At 30.6% G+C, this 19,646-nt stretch overlaps 1 protein-coding gene across 1 annotated transcript; it reads left to right on the forward strand.

The window, feature by feature from the left end:
* The first annotated feature begins 6,991 nt into the window (after window positions 1-6,991).
* LOC114258676 (trihelix transcription factor DF1) lies at window positions 6,992-10,520 on the forward strand. Its single transcript, XM_028198658.2, has 2 exons — window positions 6,992-7,792; window positions 8,430-10,520. Exons 1-2 carry the CDS (start codon window positions 7,509-7,511, stop codon window positions 10,048-10,050), a joined length of 1,905 nt encoding a protein of 634 aa, XP_028054459.1. The 5' UTR covers window positions 6,992-7,508; the 3' UTR covers window positions 10,051-10,520.
* The last annotated feature ends 9,126 nt before the right edge of the window (window positions 10,521-19,646 follow it).

Genomic DNA, 19,646 nt, shown 5'->3' on the forward strand with positions numbered 1-19,646 from the left:
GCATGGCCCCTCATTTTTTTCAATAATTCAAAAATTATGAGTGAATGAGTGAATGAAATGAATCATCATATAATTATATATATATATATATATAAGAGTGGTTTTTGATTTTTTTGATTTAAATTTTTTTATAGCTCCCATTTATTACGGTAGGTTGCATCCTAACTGAATTTGTCACTATTTACTTCTATTCATAAATGGTTTGCCTAATAACAACACTCCTAGATCTAACTATAGTTTAATTCAACTCTGGATCCCACCAAAACTTGATAATTCTTACTTCTAATTAACTTCATTTAAAAGGCTTTTTCTTTTTTCTCTCTCTTTTTTCTTTAAGATTTTTTTTCATAATTACAACATGTCGCGGTCTGGTAGGCCTAGCTGACTTGCGTGTCTTCATGAGCTCCATAGTATCTACTAATAAGTTGAAAAATTAAAGGCTTTTGTTTGGTAACATTTTCGTTTTATATTTTTCGTTTTTTGTTTTTTAATTTTAGATATTAAGAATAAAAAATTGGCTATATTGTTTTTGTTTTTGATAAAAATGCAATCGGTTTCAAAATTTCCAAAACTTTTGAAATAAAGAAGGTGTATTTTGTTATTTTCAAAAATAACTTTTCATTCCAATGAAATTTTTTATTTTTATTTTTTATTATCGCCTCTTTCAACCACAAACCACCACCTCTAGCCACCTTACCACTAATGACCTCTAGCCACCTTTGGAGATCTCTATCCATGTTTTCATAAACTACGGCCACCTCCCGTCATTGGTCACTATCTTCGGCCACCCTTTACCGCTAGCCATGCCCTTAATAACTCACCAAATATATCTTTATTTATTTTTATTTTTATGTTTTCAAAACATTTATGTGTATCAAACAAGTTTTATATTTTTGTTTCTACCAAAACAATAAAAACATGTTTCTTATTTTCTGTAAATGGAAATTAGAAAATTGACAACACTATAATCACAATTATTTAGGAATCATTTGATAATGTTGTTTTTTTTTCCTTATAAAAAAATAAAATAAAACTTGTTTGTAGGTAGGAATGGCAATGGGGGGCAATGGGGTGGATATTAATTCCCCATCCCCATTCCCCTATAATAAATTTTCCCCATTCCCCATTCCCCATTCCCCATGGGTATCACCCTCCCCATGTTTTAATGGGTATGGATTTTCCCCAACCCACTTTAATCCACATTTTTATTTTTTATATTTAATGTTAACAACCACTTTTTTTTTTTTTTTTTTTTTTTTTTTTTTTTTTTTTTTTTAAGATTCACAACAAAAACTAAATATACCTTCAATCTTTTTTCTTTCTTTTTAAATATATTTAATGTTAACAATTTATTTATTTATTTATTTTTTTAAGGTTCACAACAAAAGTTAAATATACCTTCAATCTTTTCTCTTTTTTTTTAAATATATTTAATGTTAACAATTTTTATTTATTTATTTATTTATTTTTTATTTATTTATTTATTTTTTTAATGTTCACAACAAAAGTTAAATATACCTTCAATCTTTTTTCTTTCTTTTTTAATATATTTAATGTTAACAATTTTTTTTATTTTTATTTTTATTTTTTTATTTAAGGTTCACAACAAAAGTTAAATATACCTTCAATCTTTTTTCTTTCTTTTTTAATATATTTAATGTTAACAACCTTTTTGTTTTTCTTTTGTCTTTTTTTTATAAAGGTTTTAGCTAAATATACCTTCAATCTTTTTTCTTTCTTTTTTAATATATTTAATGTTAACAACTTATTTTTTTATTTTATTTTTTATTTTTTTAAGGTTCACAACAAAAGCTAAATATACATTCAATCTTATTTTATTTTGTTTGGTTCAACAACAAAATCAAATACACATTAATTAATTAATTAAAAAGTTTGTTTTATAATAATCAAATATATAATTTTGAGAAAATCAAAAAGCTTGTTTGAAGAAAGTGTTATAAGACTCATATTAAATTGCATCAGGGCATAAACAAGGAATTGTTAGCCACGGACAATTTAGACATTAAACCATCTTTCTCTTAACAAATTTGAACAATTCATTTTAATTTATCCAAAATCTAATTATACCTTTAACAAATCTGAACCACTCATTTTAAGATATTTATGCATTACCACACCCAATCCATCCTCCATCTTCTTCCTTTAGTCCCCCACGAATTTTGTTGTTTGTTACTTTTAAAAAACAAAAAATATTTTTTCAATTAAATTTTTACTAATTTCACAACACCATCACCACTATTCTTACTTTCACTGTCACACTACCATCACCATAGCCACTACTATCATCACTGCCGCCATCACCCCACCACTATGTAACAATTTCTACTTTCACCTTCGTTCCATCACCACCACCACCAAATATAAAAAAATATATTTTGAATTCTTTTTATAAAAAATATTTTTCATTAAAAAATATTTTCTATCTAAATAAATGAAGCATAACATTGGGAAACAAACTGATTTCAGTTAAATCTGTTCATAACTAAGAAAAATTCTTTTAATTTAAAAAAAAATTATTTAGTATGACTTTGTATCCCCTTTTTGTTTTTCTAGCAAATAAATCTATGTACCCATCATTTCTAACCAATCACAACTCATGCTTGTTTTGATTCTCTACAATTTCCTTATTTTCAAATACATTCATATATATATATATATATATATGTTGTATAAATTATGTGATAACATAAAACAAATAGATTCATACTCGTTAATTGAAATTTCAGAACAAGCAAACCATTCTGAAAATTACAATACACAACAAAATAAAATAACATAGAAAAGCAAACCGAAACCTACACTAGACAATGTCCTTAATTTTTTTTAAATAAATTTAAAAAATTCTAGATATGCATAAAATTTGACAAGAATAATGTGACAATGTTAATTAATGTGTATTTGATTTTATTGTTGAGCCAAATAAAATAAAATAAGATTGAATGTATAGCTTTGGTTGTGAATCTTAAAAAAAAAAAAAAAAAAAAAAATGGTTGTGAACCTTAAAAAAAAAAATTTAAAAAAAGAAAAAAAAAATTAAATATATATTTAGCTTTGGTTGTGAATCTTAAAAAAAAAAAAGAAAATGGTTGTGAACCTTAAAAAAAATTAAAAAAAGGAAAAAAATTAAATGTATATTTAGCTTTTGTTGTGAATCTTAAAATTTTAAAAAAAAATGGTTGTGAACCTTAAAAATAAAATAAAAAAAGATTGGAGGTATATTTAGCTTTGGTTGTGGATCTTAAAAAAAAAAAAAAAAAAAAATGGTTGTGAACCTTAAAAAAAAAAAATTAAAAAAAGAAAAAAAAAATTAAATATATATTTAGCTTTGGTTGTGAATCTTAAAAAAAAAAAAGAAAATGGTTGTGAACCTTAAAAAAAATTAAAAAAAGGAAAAAAATTAAATGTATATTTAGCTTTTGTTGTGAATCTTAAAATTTTAAAAAAAAATGGTTGTGAACCTTAAAAATAAAATAAAAAAAGATTGGAGGTATATTTAGCTTTGGTTGTGGATCTTAAAAAAAAAAAAAAAAAAAAAAAAAAAAAAAAAATTGGTTGTGAACCTGAAAAAATAAATAAATAAAAAAAAGAAAAAAGATTGAATGTATATTTAGTTTTAGTTGTGAATCTTAAAAAAAAAAAAAAAAAAAAAAAAAAAAAAAAAAAAAAAAAAAGACATATGGGGAAATTAGTGGGTACCCATCCCCAACCCATCCCCTGTGGATATTTAAAGAATATCATCTACCCTACCCAATGGATAAGAAAAAGAGGAGAAAACCCATGTATTTGGGTTGGGTCTCCATGGATACCCACAGGGTAGGGTATCCATTGCCATCCCTATTTGTAGGAATGGCAATGGGGGGCAATGGGGTGGATATTAATTCCCCATCCCCATTCCCCTATAATAAATTTTCCCCATTCCCCATTCCCCATTCCCCATGGGTACCACCCTCCCCATTTTTTAATGGGTATGGATTTTCCCCAACCCACTTTAATCCCCATTTTTATTTTTTATATTTAATGTTAACAACCACTTTTTTTTTTTTTTTTTTTTTTTTTTTTTTTTTTTTTTTAAGGTTCACAACAAAAACTAAATATACCTTCAATCTTTTTTCTTTCTTTTTAAATATATTTAATGTTAACAATTTTTTTTTTATTTTTTTTTATTTTTTTATTTTTTTATTTTTTAAGGTTCACAACAAAAGTTAAATATACCTTCAATCTTTTTTCTTTCTTTTTTAATATATTTAATGTTAACATTTTTTATTTATTTATTTATTTATTTATTATTTATTTATTTATTTTTTTAAGGTTCACAACAAAAGTTAAATATACCTTCAATCTTTTTTCTTTCTTTTTTAATATATTTAATGTTAACAATTTTTTTTTTTTTTTTTTTTATTTAAGGTTCACAACAAAAGTTAAATATACCTTCAATCTTTTTTCTTTCTTTTTAAATATATTTAATGTTAACAACCTTCTTGTTTTTCTTTTGTCTTTTTTTTATAAAGGTTTTAGCTAAATATACCTTCAATCTTTTTTCTTTCTTTTTTAATATATTTAATGTTAACAACTTATTTTTTTATTTTATTTTTTATTTTTTTAAGGTTCACAACAAAAGCTAAATATACATTCAATCTTATTTTATTTTATTTGGTTCAACAACAAAATCAAATGCACATTAATTAATTAATTAAAAAGTTTGTTTTATAATAATCAAATATATAATTTTGAGAAAATCAAAAAGTTTGTTTGAAGAAAGTGTTATAAGACTCATATTAAATTGCATCAGGGCATAAACAAGGAATTGTTAGCCACGGACAATTTAGACATTAAACCATCTTTCTCTTAGCAAATTTGAACAATTCATTTTAATTTATCGAAAATCTAATTATACCTTTAACAAATCTGAACCACTCATTTTAAGATATCTATGCATTACCACACCCAATCCATCCTCCATCTTTTTCCTTTAGTCCCCCCACGAATTTTGTTATGAATCTTAAAAATTAAAAAAAAAAATGGTTGTGAACCTTAAAAATAAAATAAAAAAAGATTAGAGGTATATTTAGCTTTGGTTGTGAATCTAAAAAAAAAAAAAAATGGTTGTGAACCTGAAAAAATAAATAAATAAAAAAAAGAAAAAAGATTGAATGTATATTTAGTTTTAGTTGTGAATCTTAAAAAAAAAAAAAAAAAAATGGTTGTGAACCTGAAAAAATAAATAAATAAAAAAAGAAAAAAGATTGAATGTATATTTAGTTTTAGTTGTGAATCTTAAAAAAAAAAAAAAAAAAAAAAAAAAAAAAAAAAAAAAACATATGGGGAAATTAGTGGGTACCCATCCCCAACCCATCCCCTGTGGGTATTTAAAGAATATCACCTACCCTACCCAATGGATAAGAAAAAGAGGGGAAAACCCATGTATTTGGGTTGGGTCTCCATGGATACCCACAGGGTAGGTTATCCATTGCCATCCCTACTTGTTTGGTGTATTGAAAAAATGTTGTGTGAGTTATTGAGGTGGTGGGTGGTGGTGGAGAGTGAACGGATGTAGCTAATTGAAAGGTCACAGAAAGGTGGTCAGGAGTCATGGATGGTGACCAAATTGGTCATCGTGGTGGCCAAAGCTCATTTGAGCTCGGCAATGATAGGCTAGAAGGTGGTTGTAATTGGTTCAAGGTTGTGATTGATTGGCTGGAGGTTGGTGGTGGGTAGTGGTGATAGGTGGTAGAGGGGAGAGAAAAAAATTGAAAATTTATTTTGAAAATAAGAAAAGAATTATCATTTTCCATTTCTAATTTTTTAAAAAAAATTTAGAATCAATTTCAATTTTTCAAAATAGAAAATAATATACTGAATAAGTTTACATTATATATTTAAAAAAAAATAAAAATAAAAAAGAAAACAATAAACAAAAAAATAAAAGCGTTACCAGACAATGTCCTAATTTTTGAGCCAATGTATTTTGAAAAAGGGTAAAACAACCATTAAAAAAAAAAAAAAAATAGAAAAGGAAATCACACCCCAATGGAATTTTTAAAAAATAATTATTATTTTATGAAAAAATTTATAAAAATTTTCATTAACCTGAAATTACTTTTACAAGTCTCTATTGATTTGTTACTTCCTCCCCCCCCCCCCCCCAAAAAAAAAAAAAAAAAACTCCACTGCAGATCAAAGATCAGCTGATGATCTGATAAAAAAATCAGAGAGGTAAAGCTTTTTAATGATGAAAGGTCAATGGGTGGAAAACATGTTAGGGGCTAAGAAAGTCATTTAGCCTTCGTTTGAGAAGTGGGTTGGCTTTTTGACTATATTAGCCTGGGATTAAAAAGTCTGATTTAAAAAAGATTTTTTGACTTTTTTGACTTTTTTTGTGAGAGAGGAGTAATAGTTATGGGTTGGATTTGATGTTTTGTCTTTTTGTAGCTATTTTAGCCCCTAACCCACCAAAACTAACTTTCCAATATATATAAATGAATAATGTTAGAAATTTTAAAAATTTTATCAAAATTTTTATTAAATGTCTCATATGAATGTGTGATTTACATCATGTAAATCTCATACCTATGTAAAATATTTAATAAAACTTTTTAAATCTCTAATATTTTTGTATACAAATACAATAAATCTAACTCCACCACCCCCTCTCACACACACACAAATACATGAGTAATTATTCAGTAATCTCATAGTATGAATACGTGATATTTTATAATATTATAATTGATAGAGAAAATAAATAAATGAGAAATCATATTTAGTAATTAAAAAATATAAAGAGGCATATTAAATAATAATTAATTAAAAAATACAAACGTAATATTTGGAAAATATTGAATAATTTTCCCAAACACACAAGGTGTAGGCAGGCAACAAGAGCCTCCCACTGAAATCCAAAACTCTCAAAAAGCAAAGCTGACCTACATGGGCCGACTTTTAACTATATTTAGCTGGACAGACAAAAACCAACTTATTATCACCATCGTCGCTATCTGCACCTGTTCCTCCCCCTCCTACTGATCATTTTCCCATTACTCTCTCTCTCTATACCCCTCTCTCTGTCTACACCAAATTTTCTTTTTCCTTTTTTTTTTATTATATATATTTATTTATATGTTTTTTATCTTTCCGATCAGTTTTTATTCTTTACTGAGACAACCCAAGTGATCCTTCTGGTGTTCTTTAAAAAAGAGAGAGAGAGAGAGACAGAGAAAAATAAAAAAGAAAAAAAAAGGAGAGACTGGAGATTCCACAGCTATAAAAAGAAAAGAATTGTTTGTTTTTCTTTTGAATTTTTATTTTGAGGAGAGGAGGTGAGATTGACAGGCAGATCCCACCGAAATAAATAAATAATTTCACCACACACCCATCTCCATAAAACCCCCAGAATTCACCATCATTTCCATATATTTATTTTATTTTATTTTATTTTATTTTTCGGCTGTAAGTAATTGCACAGAGAGAGATACAGAGAGACGCGCGCGATGCTGGGCGTTTCAGGAATCTTGGGAAACTCCGGTGGTGATGCTCCCCAACCTCACGAAAGTTCCGCCGCCACCACCAGCGGCGGTGAAGTGGGTGTTGCTGGGTCAAGCACGGCAGGTTTGAGTGAAGAAGAAAAGTTGAGAATTGAAGAAGGAGATCGGAATTCGGGTGGAAATCGGTGGCCTCGTCAGGAAACGTTGGCTCTGTTGAAGATAAGGTCCGATATGGACGTTGCGTTTCGTGACTCCAGTCTTAAAGGCCCATTATGGGAACAAGTTTCCAGGTGATTTGATTAATTTTATATAGATTCGGTTTGATTTAATATTTCTATTTCAATCACTACTTATTAATTCAAGTTGGGTTTTCGATTTAGATACATCTTTGAGATCTGCAGATCGAATTTGCAACTCAGTTTTGATTTTCAGTTCAAAGTTCTTCACAGAATTCTAAAGTTTTGTGGTGTTTGGTGTTCGGGTTTACTTTCTTTTCTCTCATTTTCTTCCCAATTCTAGCAGGAAAATTTATGATTTTTCGCTTTCACAATTCACGATTTTTTTTTTTCAATTTGTGTCCGTCTTTTAATCTCCTCACTTATAATTCAGTACAATTCAGCTCAGACGAGAACAAGATGTTGAGAGGACGAAGAAAATAATTTTTGAATCTTAAATTTTATGTTTGTTTCCGTAGAAAAAAATGTGATTGAAGCTGCTTGATATTTCTCACCCATCTTTTTCTGGGTATTTTACCTTTCCTTTTCTACTTTTTTTCACCCAATTTTTTCTTGTTTTAATTATTGTTTTGATTATCATGCTTATTTCATGTGGAAATCCTATTAGATTTTGTTTTAATGATAGATTTTAAGATTTATTGAATAATTAAGAACAGAAATGGAGTTTTCGTTTTGTACTGTTTGTTTTCAGGAAACTAGCCGACCTTGGTTTTCACCGAAGCGCCAAGAAATGCAAAGAAAAATTCGAGAACGTTTACAAGTACCACAAGAGAACCAAAGAAGGCCGATCAACAAAACCCGATGGCAAGACCTATCGGTTTTTCGATCAACTAGAGGCCCTCGAAAGCCAGCCACCACTTTCGTTGCTTCCACCACCGCCAAGATCTCAAACCCATCAGGCAGCACAATCACCGAATCCGGTGGCGGTCGCAATGCCAATGTCAATGGCAATGCCGGCGAGTGCTAATCTTCCAATCGTCTCACAAGTCACTGTTCCATCAACAGCAAACCCTATTAGTGTATCACTCAATATAAACCCTACAAATCCTTTTCCATCAAACCCATTTCCACCACCACCACCACCACAGCCGGTGCCCGCAACAACCACCACAATTCCAAACCCTATAAATCTTTCTCAAAGTACTCCAATTCCATCGTCTCATCCGAATATGTCTTCAAGTTTTGCATCTATTTCGTCGTCTTCTTCAACTTCATCAGACGAAGAGCCCGAGAGGCGGGGCAAGAGGAAGAGGAAATGGGAGAGCTTTTTCCAGAGGCTAATGCAGGAGGTGATTGAGAAGCAAGAGGAGATGCAGAAGCAATTTCTGGAGACATTGGAAAGCCGCGAACGAGATCGATTGGCGAGAGAAGAGGCTTGGAAGGTACAAGAAATGGCTAGAATGAATAGAGAGCATGATCTTTTAGTCCAAGAAAGATCCATTGCGGCTGCGAAAGAAGCTGCTGTGATTGCATTCTTGCAGAAAGTGTCTGAACAACAAATCCCGAATGTGCCCCAAATTCAAATGCAGATGCAAGTACACACCCAAGAAAATCCCATCCCACCACCAGCAGCAGCAGTACAACAACCACCACCACAACCACAACCACAACAACCAGCAGCAGTACAACCACCTCCACCAATAGTACAACCAACACCACAGCCGCCACTCCAACTACAACCACCAATACAATCGTCTGCAAAAAGTCTTGTTAATCCCAAAACTGATAATGGAGGTGAGAATTTAGCCTCGCCGAGCTCTTCTAGATGGCCAAAAGCAGAAGTTGAAGCTTTGATTAGTCTTCGAACAAATCTGGATCTCAAGTACCAAGAAAACGGACCCAAAGGGCCTCTGTGGGAAGAAATATCAAATGCAATGTGCAAAATCGGATACAACAGGAACCCAAAGAGATGCAAAGAGAAATGGGAGAACATAAACAAGTACTTCAAGAAGGTAAAAGAGAGCAACAAGAAGAGACCCGAGGACTCAAAGACTTGTCCATATTTTCACCAGCTTGATGCTCTATACAAAGAGAAAGCAAAGATTGATAATAGTACGAATTGTTTCAATCCTGGTGGTGGGTTTGCTGGTATAAAGCCTGAAAATCCAATGGTGCCAATAATGGTTCAACCAGAACAACAATGGCCACTTCAACAAGAACAACAACACCGGCCCGAGGAAGATCGCGATAGCGAAAATATTGATCAAAACAATGACGATGATGATGATGGAGACGAAGATGATGATGAAGATGAAGCGAGTGGTTATGAGATTGTAACAAACAAGCCATCTTCGGTGGGGATGGTTGAGTGAGTAAGTGAGTGAGTGAATGAGAAAGAGAAGAGAAATGAGAAGGTCTCTCAATCGCAAGAGTTTCAAAAATGTGGGAGTGTGTGGGGGTGGGGGTTGGGAAAGTGATCTGAGCTGAGCTTATCTGTGGGTCAGATTGCAGAAGTTGTCGGCGGGAGGGGCGGGTATGTGGGTCAGATTCCGGATGCAAGGAGATGCGAGGGTGAGGGGGTGAGGATGGGGGTGGTGAAAATTTGACATACATACGCGGAAGAAACACATGGGGGTTGTAACTTGTAAGCTATTTTATGTTTATTTTTATAATTTATTTATTATTTTGCTAAGTAAATAAATTGAGGGAGAGAAAAATAGAAGAGAGTAGAGAGCAGGGTTAATTTCAAAGAATAAAATAAAGATAGTGTTGTATTTTTTTTTTTTTTCTTGGTTGTAAATTTGATAAATGGTCACTAAAAGTGTTTGTTTCTTGATGAGCATAGTTTGAGTCTTTTATAATTAGATTCTTTGACACTAGTTTCGTATCAATATATATGTTTTTTTTTTTTTTTTTTTTTTTTTTTTTTTTTTTTTTTGTGTGTGTACTAGCATTTTAAAGGTATGTGTTCACAAAATTTAAATTATATATATATATATATATATTTTATATAAATATTTTAACAAATGTTCACAAAACATATATAGAGAGATGCGCATTTATTGGGTTGAAGATATGGGATGAGTCCTTTATTATTATATGAATCTATCAATTTGTATTATAAATCTAAAAAAAATTATTTAAAATTTTATTTAGAATTAAAATATATGAATAAAATTCATTCTATATAACTTATAACACCTAAACTTTGAATCTCAACTCATTTTCTTGATAAAATTATGGTTATATTTTCATAGTATATAAAATTTTTATGGAACTAAATATAATTTTGTTGTGCTTGAAAGGCTAAAATGAGGGGACATACTAAGACAACTGATCCATAGGAAAGGGGCAGCCCCACCCCTACAAACTTCACATGGAAACCCTTCTTCTTAAGGGTCCTACCACAACAAGAGTACCATCTCAATTTCGAATTAAGGAGAGTAATGTTATACAATCCACAAATTGTATAGGAGAATTGATGTATATTATTAGATATAATATATATATATATATATATATATTCCTATAAAAATTCATAAAAATTAGTTTGTGTAATTGTTGGATTCGTTGCATAAGAAAATAATGGTATTTTTGGATATGATAAATCCGCAAGATATATATATATATATTTTAAATTTATTTTTAGTGTGTAAATCGGTCTATGAGGTGAATTTTGTTTTGTTTTGTTTTGTTTTTATCTTTATTTTTCGAGAAACATGTAAAACTTGTTGACCAAATTATTTATGAAAATTATTTAGGGGATCTTTTTGAAAACCATCCCCTCTATAGAAAGCATGAAGAAGTTATTTTTGAATTTTTTTCAAATCTATTTTAACTCCAAATAAGGATGATGTATATTTTTAAATTTTCATTATTTTTTGTTTATAAAAGATTGAAGAATGAAAACAATACAAAACATAAACTTTGTTGATGACACATGATTTTTTTTTCAAATACATTTAAAACAAGGTTACTTTTTTTTTTTGTTGTGATTTTTCATTTCAAATAAAAACACTATTGGGGATGATAATTTCATTTCATTACGAAAAGTAAATTTCGGGTGACAATTATTTTTGGTATTGTGAAAAGTTGTTGCAAAATTACATTTTCTTGTACTAACGAGAATATTTCCTTCCAAAGTTGTTGGCTTCATCTTTTCTTTTCTTTTCTTTTTTTTTTCCCTTCTTTTTTTTGATGATTTGTTTTTATGATTTCTACGCTTTACCTTAGTTATAGAGAGTGAGAGAGACAAAATAAGTTTAGGAATCAAATTAAAACATTTATTATGCATTACAAATCAAATTAATACAATTTAAATATTAAGAAACAAAATAATATAGATCACATACTTTGGAGATTAAAAATGTAACTTTTAATTGAATTTTGATTTTTTTTTTGGTCAATCGATAGGAATTACAATTATGAGAATATTTATATCATACTAGTATCCATCACCTCCATAATATGGGAGAAATAAATACCATCACAAAGGGTATCTCAAACTTCTCTCTATAAGAATTTAACGCACCATCTCATACCACAGTATGTGTTATAAAATCACTACACCAAATGTCCTAATTGAATTTCCACTTTTATATTGACTATAACACCTATAAAATAGAGTTAGGTTAAGAGAATCAATGGAAATACTTTTCATATATTGAGAATTAAATTGACAAAATTTAAATACTACGGAGCAGCATGAGACAACATATTTTGACAACTAAAATATAATTAATCTTAATTTAAAACAATGTAATTCTTTTCATTTGAAATATATATATATATATATAAAACTTATTGCTATCATGCATAATTTAAAAATACCATTACTACACACCATTAATATTAAGTTCTTTATAAATAAATAAAAAAATTATTCATATATCATTTCCAATGGAAAAATAACTCAAATGTCCAATATGCCCTAATAATAAGTGTTGACTTTTAACTGAACCACAACTTTGATCATATAGCAGTTGATCAAGCAATGATTGAATGCATATTTAACAATTCTCCTATTCCCAAAATTTTGATGAATTTCCCACTCTTCAATTCATCACACACCATGGTGTCATTCATGGTCCATCTACCTTTGACCTTGTGAGTTATATTGCATTTGATTTTTGTCCACTTTGTTGGAAGACTTTAAAATGCTGTCCATTCATTTTTTGTAGGCCCACAAATTGAGTGGTCAAGATCTATAAACAAATTAAAAATAAAAAAAACGTAGATATATATAAATATATAATATTCCGTTACACAGTAACAGTGTGGATGTGTGGTGTAGTAGGGTATGACATGCAAAAGAAGCTCAAGTTGCTTTCACGCAACACGCACAAAAGAGTCTTATCTTCTTGAATTCTTCACTCTCTTCTGTCTCTCTTGTGTGTGTGTATGTGTGTGAGCTCGTGTTTGTGTTCCAAACTTATCACCATTTTTTGGAGGGAGAAATTCTTACGTCACTGCCACTTTTGCTGGGTGGCAGTTATTAATAACTCCATGTATCTGTAATATTATGATTTTAGAAATTTTATCTTCAATTTTATTTTAAAATATCAATTTATAATTTAGATTCATTTTATATTTAGACTTTACATTATTATATTAATTCAATTTCCATCACACAAGTCTGTTACCCAGAAAAATCTGGATGATTTTGCACTCAAACACATAAATTCAATTTATTTTTAAGTGTTTTATGTATTTTTTTTCAATAATTCTAGTTATTAATTAGAATTATTACCTCCAAAATGATAGGGAAGGCGATAAATTTAAAGTTAGTGTGTTGTGAGTCACATTTAAAATAAATTTATCTATGTATTTTAATTATGGATACGATTCTCGATAGTTTTTTTGGGTAGATAGTAAAATTTTTTTTTTTATGTATCTTTTTGAAATTATTGAACCAATAAATGGTCTGAAATTTGGTGATAATGAACAAGTGGGGACAGGATGACTGTATTGTTCGTATATATAATAGATATGTATGTATGTATCAGTTATTAGGCTGGTTGATTGCTTGTTGTGTATATCTACTTTGTACAAGTTTGAACTACAATTATATAATTAAAGTTATCTTCAATTCCTATGGTGATTGAGATGCAATTATTTATATATAATTAACATTATCTTCCCCTTTCTGTATGGTTTTTGTTTGAGGAATTAAGATGTTCATAAAGCTCAGTGAGCTAGAGGATATGGGCTTTGTGTGCTTTTTCCTTTTTTAAATCTTTATTTTCACATTTGGCTAAGAAACAATTGGAAAGAGCAGAGAGAATTTGAACTTGGTAACCAATCTTTTCTTTGCATGTTCTTAATTGATTTCATATTAAGCTTGTTGTTCATCAATAAAACTCCTTTTGTATTTCTCAAAGTTGGGGAGACGTGAACTTGAAGTTGAACCTAGTCCAGAGAAAAGAGTCCAACAACACTCACACACAAAGGGTCATTCAGGATTGGCTTGATGTGTTGGGTATACTGTAGTGGAGTATGGATCCAATTGATTTATTAAAAGAATTTTAATTTAATTTGATATTGATTATAATATATTTTTATATAATATATATGACTTTTAGAAGCTCAATGGATATTTAATAATCTGTCTAGTAATAACTAGTGCTTTAATAAGAAGTCTAAAAATCAATAAAATTTTTTTAAGTATTCTTTTTCCCGTGTGTGCAGCGTGTCTTGTGAGATAAGCTTGCTGCGAAGGACCAATTCGATGGTTCAATTTGTCAAGTAATGTCAGTGTATTTTGGCTGGGAGAAAAGAACTTGGTGCAGTCTTATTTGTTTAGTGCTCACTTTCAGTGCAACTTCAAAGGTTCTGTTGTGGAGATTGATTTTGGTCTATTATTTTAAGTTTATTTTAATTTTGTTTTGAAGATAATTTATTTATTTATTTGGTGAGACCTTTCATCTTATTTATTTGTGATTGTTTGGAATTTAGCTAAGAGTGGTTTGTGAGACCATTTGTGTCTTATTTGTAATCATTTAAAAACTTTTGGTTGGTAGTAGAATCAGATTTTGGTAACGTGAATGTACCTTACATTGAGGGAGCCACGTAAAAATTCTTATATCGCTGTTGATTTAATTTTTTTCGCATTATTTTTATTTCGATTGATCGATTCACTTGTGAGAAATAATCTATTTTCCCTAACAAGTGATATTAGAGTTTACGGTTTTTTGGGTTTATTTATTTGTATAAATCATGGAGGAGAATGTGGGTCGTATGTCTATCTTCAATGAAAGTAATTGGGTAACTTGGAAAACTAAAATAGAAGATCTATTATTTTGTAAAGATTTGTATAGACCTATTGAGGGTGAGATAGTGGCAAACTCGAGAGTATGAAAGATAATGAATGGAAGAAGTTTAATCAAAAAGCCGTTGGTGTTATCCGTCAATTAATGGATTGATCATAGTGTGCTTCATTATGTTATACTGAAATTTCGGTACATGATTTATGGAAAAAATTAGAAGGTCTTTGTCATAGAAAAACAGCTACAAATAAAACTTTTCTATTTCGAAAATTGGTTAATTTAAAATATAAAGAGGACAGTCCCATTCCAGAACATTTGAATGAAATGAAGAGTATTGTTAATCAACTTACTTCTATGAAAATTGTTTTTGATAAGGAGTTGCAGGCTTTGATTTTGATGTTACTTAGTTCCTTACCCAAAAATTTGGAGACGGTTAGTGATTCGGCGCCCGATGGAATTGTCACAATGAGCCAAGTTACTAGTAGTTTGTTGAATGAAGAAACTAGAAGAAAATCAACGAGTTCTTCTCATTCGGAGGCATTTGTTGTGAGAGACCGAAGCAAAACAAAGGGGAGGAGTAAGACTCCTCATGGTCGTGATTAAAGCCGTGACAAATGAAGAGATAATTATTTTTCAAATAAAGATATTGATTGCCATTATTGTCATGAAAAAGGGCACATGAAGCGGGAATGACGAAAGCTCAAGAACAAGGAGAAAATGCATGACAAAAGTGTAGATACGAAGTAAGAAGACACAACTGCGATTACTGCTGATGGTGATCTCATGGTTATTTGTGAAGATGATTGCGTTAATTTTGTGGGTCAAGAGAGCAATTGGGCGATTGATTCTAGTGCTTCTTTTCATGTGACTTCTCAAGTTAATTTCTTCACTTTCTACACCAAAAGAGATTATGGTTGTATTCGAATAGGTAATGAAGGTTTATCCAAGATTGTTGCCATGGGTGATATTTGCTTAGAAACAAATTTGGACTGCAAGTTGTTACTTAAAAATGTGAGGCATGTTCCCGACATTTACCTCAATTTGATCTTTACCGGGAAGCTAGATGATGAAGGCTACAACAATAAATGTGGTGATAGAAAATGGAAGCTCACAAAGGGTTCTTTGATGGTGGCTAAGTGTAAGAAGATTCGCACACTTTATTCAATGTAAGAAAAAAATTGTAAATGTGTTATCAATGTATTTGAGGATGATACTTCTACCGAATTGTGGCACAAGTGGCGTGGGCACATGAGTGAAAATGGGCTTCAAGTTTTGTTCAAGAAAGTCTTCTACTCGGTTTGAAAGGTACGCATATTAAGACTTGTGTTCATTGCTTGGCGGGTAAACAATATAAAGTTTCTTTTCATAAAAATGTTACTTTTAGAAAAAAAAAAATGTTTTGGAGTTAGTACATTCAGATGTGTGTAGTCATTTGAAAGTTAGAACACATAGTGGTATATTTTATTTTATTACTTTCATTTATGATTATTCAAGGAAAGTTTGGGCTTTTGTACTAAAAACAAAAGATCAAGTTCTAAATGTGTTTAAGTATTTTTTGACCATAGTTGAAAGAGAAACGAGGCTGAAATTGAAGTGCATCCGAACGAACAATTGTGATAAATACATTGGGCCATTTGATAAGTATTGTCACAGCCAAGGTTTTCGACATCAAAAGACAGTTAAGAAAACTCCTCATCAAAGTGGTGTTGCCGAGAGGATTTAAGATCCTTTTATGGTAAAACAATGAGGATATCGGTTGACATGATCAATTTGTCTCCCCCTTATTCTTTGAATGGTGATGTTTTCGAAAGAATTTGGACTAACAAAGATGTGTCTTATGAACACTTGAGAGTGTTTGATTGCTAGGCATTTGTTCACATTCCAAAGAATGAAAGGTCCAAACTTGATAGTAAATCAAGGTATTTTTTTTTTTTTTGGCTATGGCCATGATGAATTTGGTTATAAATTGTGGGATCTGGTCGACAAAAAAGTTATTTGAAGCCGTGATGTTGTGTTTCTTGAAGACCAAACAATTGAAAATTTTGGCAAAAATGATCAACTGGGGCCAAAAAACTAATGATCTCATTGACATGGATCCATCTTCTTTAATGGATAATAAAAATTGCGGAGATATGTAGTCCGCTCTTGAGGATATAGATGATGATGCTATGCCAAATGAAGTTGAGCTCGAAATTGAGGAAGAATATCCAACTCAAGAATCGCCATCACAACTTGAGTTGAGAAAATCTATAAGGGATCGACAATCTTTGAAAAAGTATTCTCTCAAAAAATTTGTGTTGATTTTCGATCAAGGGGAGCCTAAGAGCTACTAAGAAGTAATTGAGCACGCAAAGAAAGGTGATTGAAAAAAAGTCATGGAAGAGGAAATGAATTCCTTACTTGAAAATCACACTTATGATTTGATGGAATTGCCTAAGGGAAGGAAAATTCTAAAAAATAAGTAGGTCTTCAAATTAAATAATAATGGCAAGAATCTAAGGTACAAGGCACGTCTTGTTGTTAAAGACTTTGGGCAAAAGAAAAATGTTGACTTTGATGAGATTTTCTCGCCGATTGTAAAGATGTCTTCAATTCGGGTTATACTTGGCATGGCAGCAAGTATGAATCTTGAAGTTGAGCAACTTGATGTGAAGACCACATTTCTTCATGGGGACCTTGAGGAAGAAATTTACATGGAGTAATTAGAGAGTTTTGTAGAGAAAGGGAAAGAGGAATTTGTTTGCAAATTGAAGAAAGTTTGTACGACCTAAAACAAGCACTACGGCAATGGTATAAAAAATTTGACTCTTTCATGATGAATAATGATTTTTCTAAAACCACTTCGGATCATTGTGTGTCTGTGAAAAAAATTTCGGATGGTAAATTTATTATTCTTTTGCTTTGTATTGATGACATGTTAATTCTAGGTCAAGATTCTACCATGATTAACAAGTTAAAGTTAGAGTTGAGCAAGTATTTTGCTATGAAAGATTTGGGATCGACAAAGCAAATTTTTGGTATGAAGATTGCTCGTGATTGAAAGAAGAGACTGATTTGTTTATCTCAAGAAAGCTACATTGAGAAGGTTATTGAGAGATTCAACATGGATAAAGCAAAATCGGTTGGTTGTCCACTTGCGAGTCACTTCAAGCTTAGTTCGAATCAATGTCCAACAAGTGAGAAAAATAAGGAAGAGATGTTGAAAATTTCTTATTCTTCAGCGGTTGGTTCTTTGATATACGCCATGGTTTATATAAGCCTAGATATTGCTCACGCCGTTGGTGTGATGAGTCATTTTCTCTCTAATCCGGGTAAAGAACATTTGGTAGCGGTGAAATGGATTCTAAGGTATATTCGAGGGACTTCAAAAATATGTTTATATTTTGGGAATGATAAGCCGATACTTGATGGGTTCACAGATTCTGACATGGCCGGTGATGTTGATTCTAGGAAATCTACTTCGAGGTATTTGATGACATTTGCAAGTGGAGCTGTGGTATAGCAATCTAAATTGCAAAAATGTGTTGCTTTCTTAACTACCGAAGTTGAGTTTTTCGCCACTACGGAAGCTTGCAAAGAAGAGTTATGGTTGAAGGAATTTTTACAAGAGTTAGGTTTGAAGCAATAAAAGTATGTGTTTTATTGTGACAGTTAAAGTGCTATTTATTTGAGTAAAAATTCTACTTTGTATTCGAGATCGAAACACATTGATGTGAGATATCATTAGGTTCGTGATGTGTTAGATTCAAAATTGTTGTAACTCAAGAAGGTTCACACATGTGATAATATTTCAGATATATTGACTAAGATTTTGTTGATGGACAAAAATTTAAAGTGTCGAACTTTGGCGGGCATGGTTGATGTCTCCACCCAAGTCGATAGGGAGAGAATTGTTGGGTATTCCTCCTTAGTGGAGTATAGGACCCAATTGATTTATTAAAAGAATTTTAATTTAGGTTGGTGTTGATTATAATATATTTTTATATATTATATTTGACTTTGAGAGGTTCAATGAATATTTAATAATAGGTCTGGTAACAACTAAGACTTTGATAAAAAAAATTCAAGAATCAATAATATTTTTTCAGTATTGTTTTCCCTTGTGTGCTGCGGCTGCTAGGATTGATGATTATTTGGAATTCACCTAAGAATGACTTGTGAAATTTTTAGTGAAAGTCACCTAGGATTGATGAATTAGTGAAATTTTATCTTTTATTTATTTGTGATTAATTGAAATTCACCTAAGAATGACTTGTGAAACCATTCGTGTCTCGTTTGTAATTATTTGGAACTTTTAGCCGATAGTGGAATCAGATTTCAGTCACGTGGATATACCTCAGATTGATGGAACCACGTAAAAATTCTTGTATTGTTATTGATTTAATTTTTCCACATTATTTTTATTTTTATCGATTGATTTACTTGTGAGAAATAATCTATTTTCCTTAACATGATGGTTGAGACTTGGGGCTTGAGTGTGTTCTGTGGGTGTTGATTTCTGACCACACAACCAAACAGGGAACTTAACTGGAGAGCACCGGCAGAATAGATTAAGCTTGAACACCTGCCAACAAGAATATGTGAATACCGCGGTGGTTCGTCCACCCGGGGGCACTCCGATGATCAAGTCAGTAATCTTATCTCTCACAGATATCAATACAAATACTTAAACTTCAACAATGAAAGCATAAAAACATCTCAAA

This window comes from Camellia sinensis, chromosome 3, assembly GCF_055761805.1.
Source record: "Camellia sinensis isolate YWXY chromosome 3, ASM5576180v1, whole genome shotgun sequence".
In the NCBI taxonomy this organism is placed as follows: domain Eukaryota; kingdom Viridiplantae; phylum Streptophyta; class Magnoliopsida; order Ericales; family Theaceae; genus Camellia; species Camellia sinensis.

Excerpts from the sequence above, each read along its gene's own strand:
- LOC114258676 (XM_028198658.2), top strand. The coding sequence starts at position 7,509 with ATGCTGGGCGTTTCAGGAATCTTGGGAAACTCCGGTGGTGATGCTCCC. Across the intron at positions 7,793-8,429 it reads TTATGGGAACAAGTTTCCAG|GAAACTAGCCGACCTTGGTT; the intron begins GTGATTTGATTA and ends GTTTGTTTTCAG.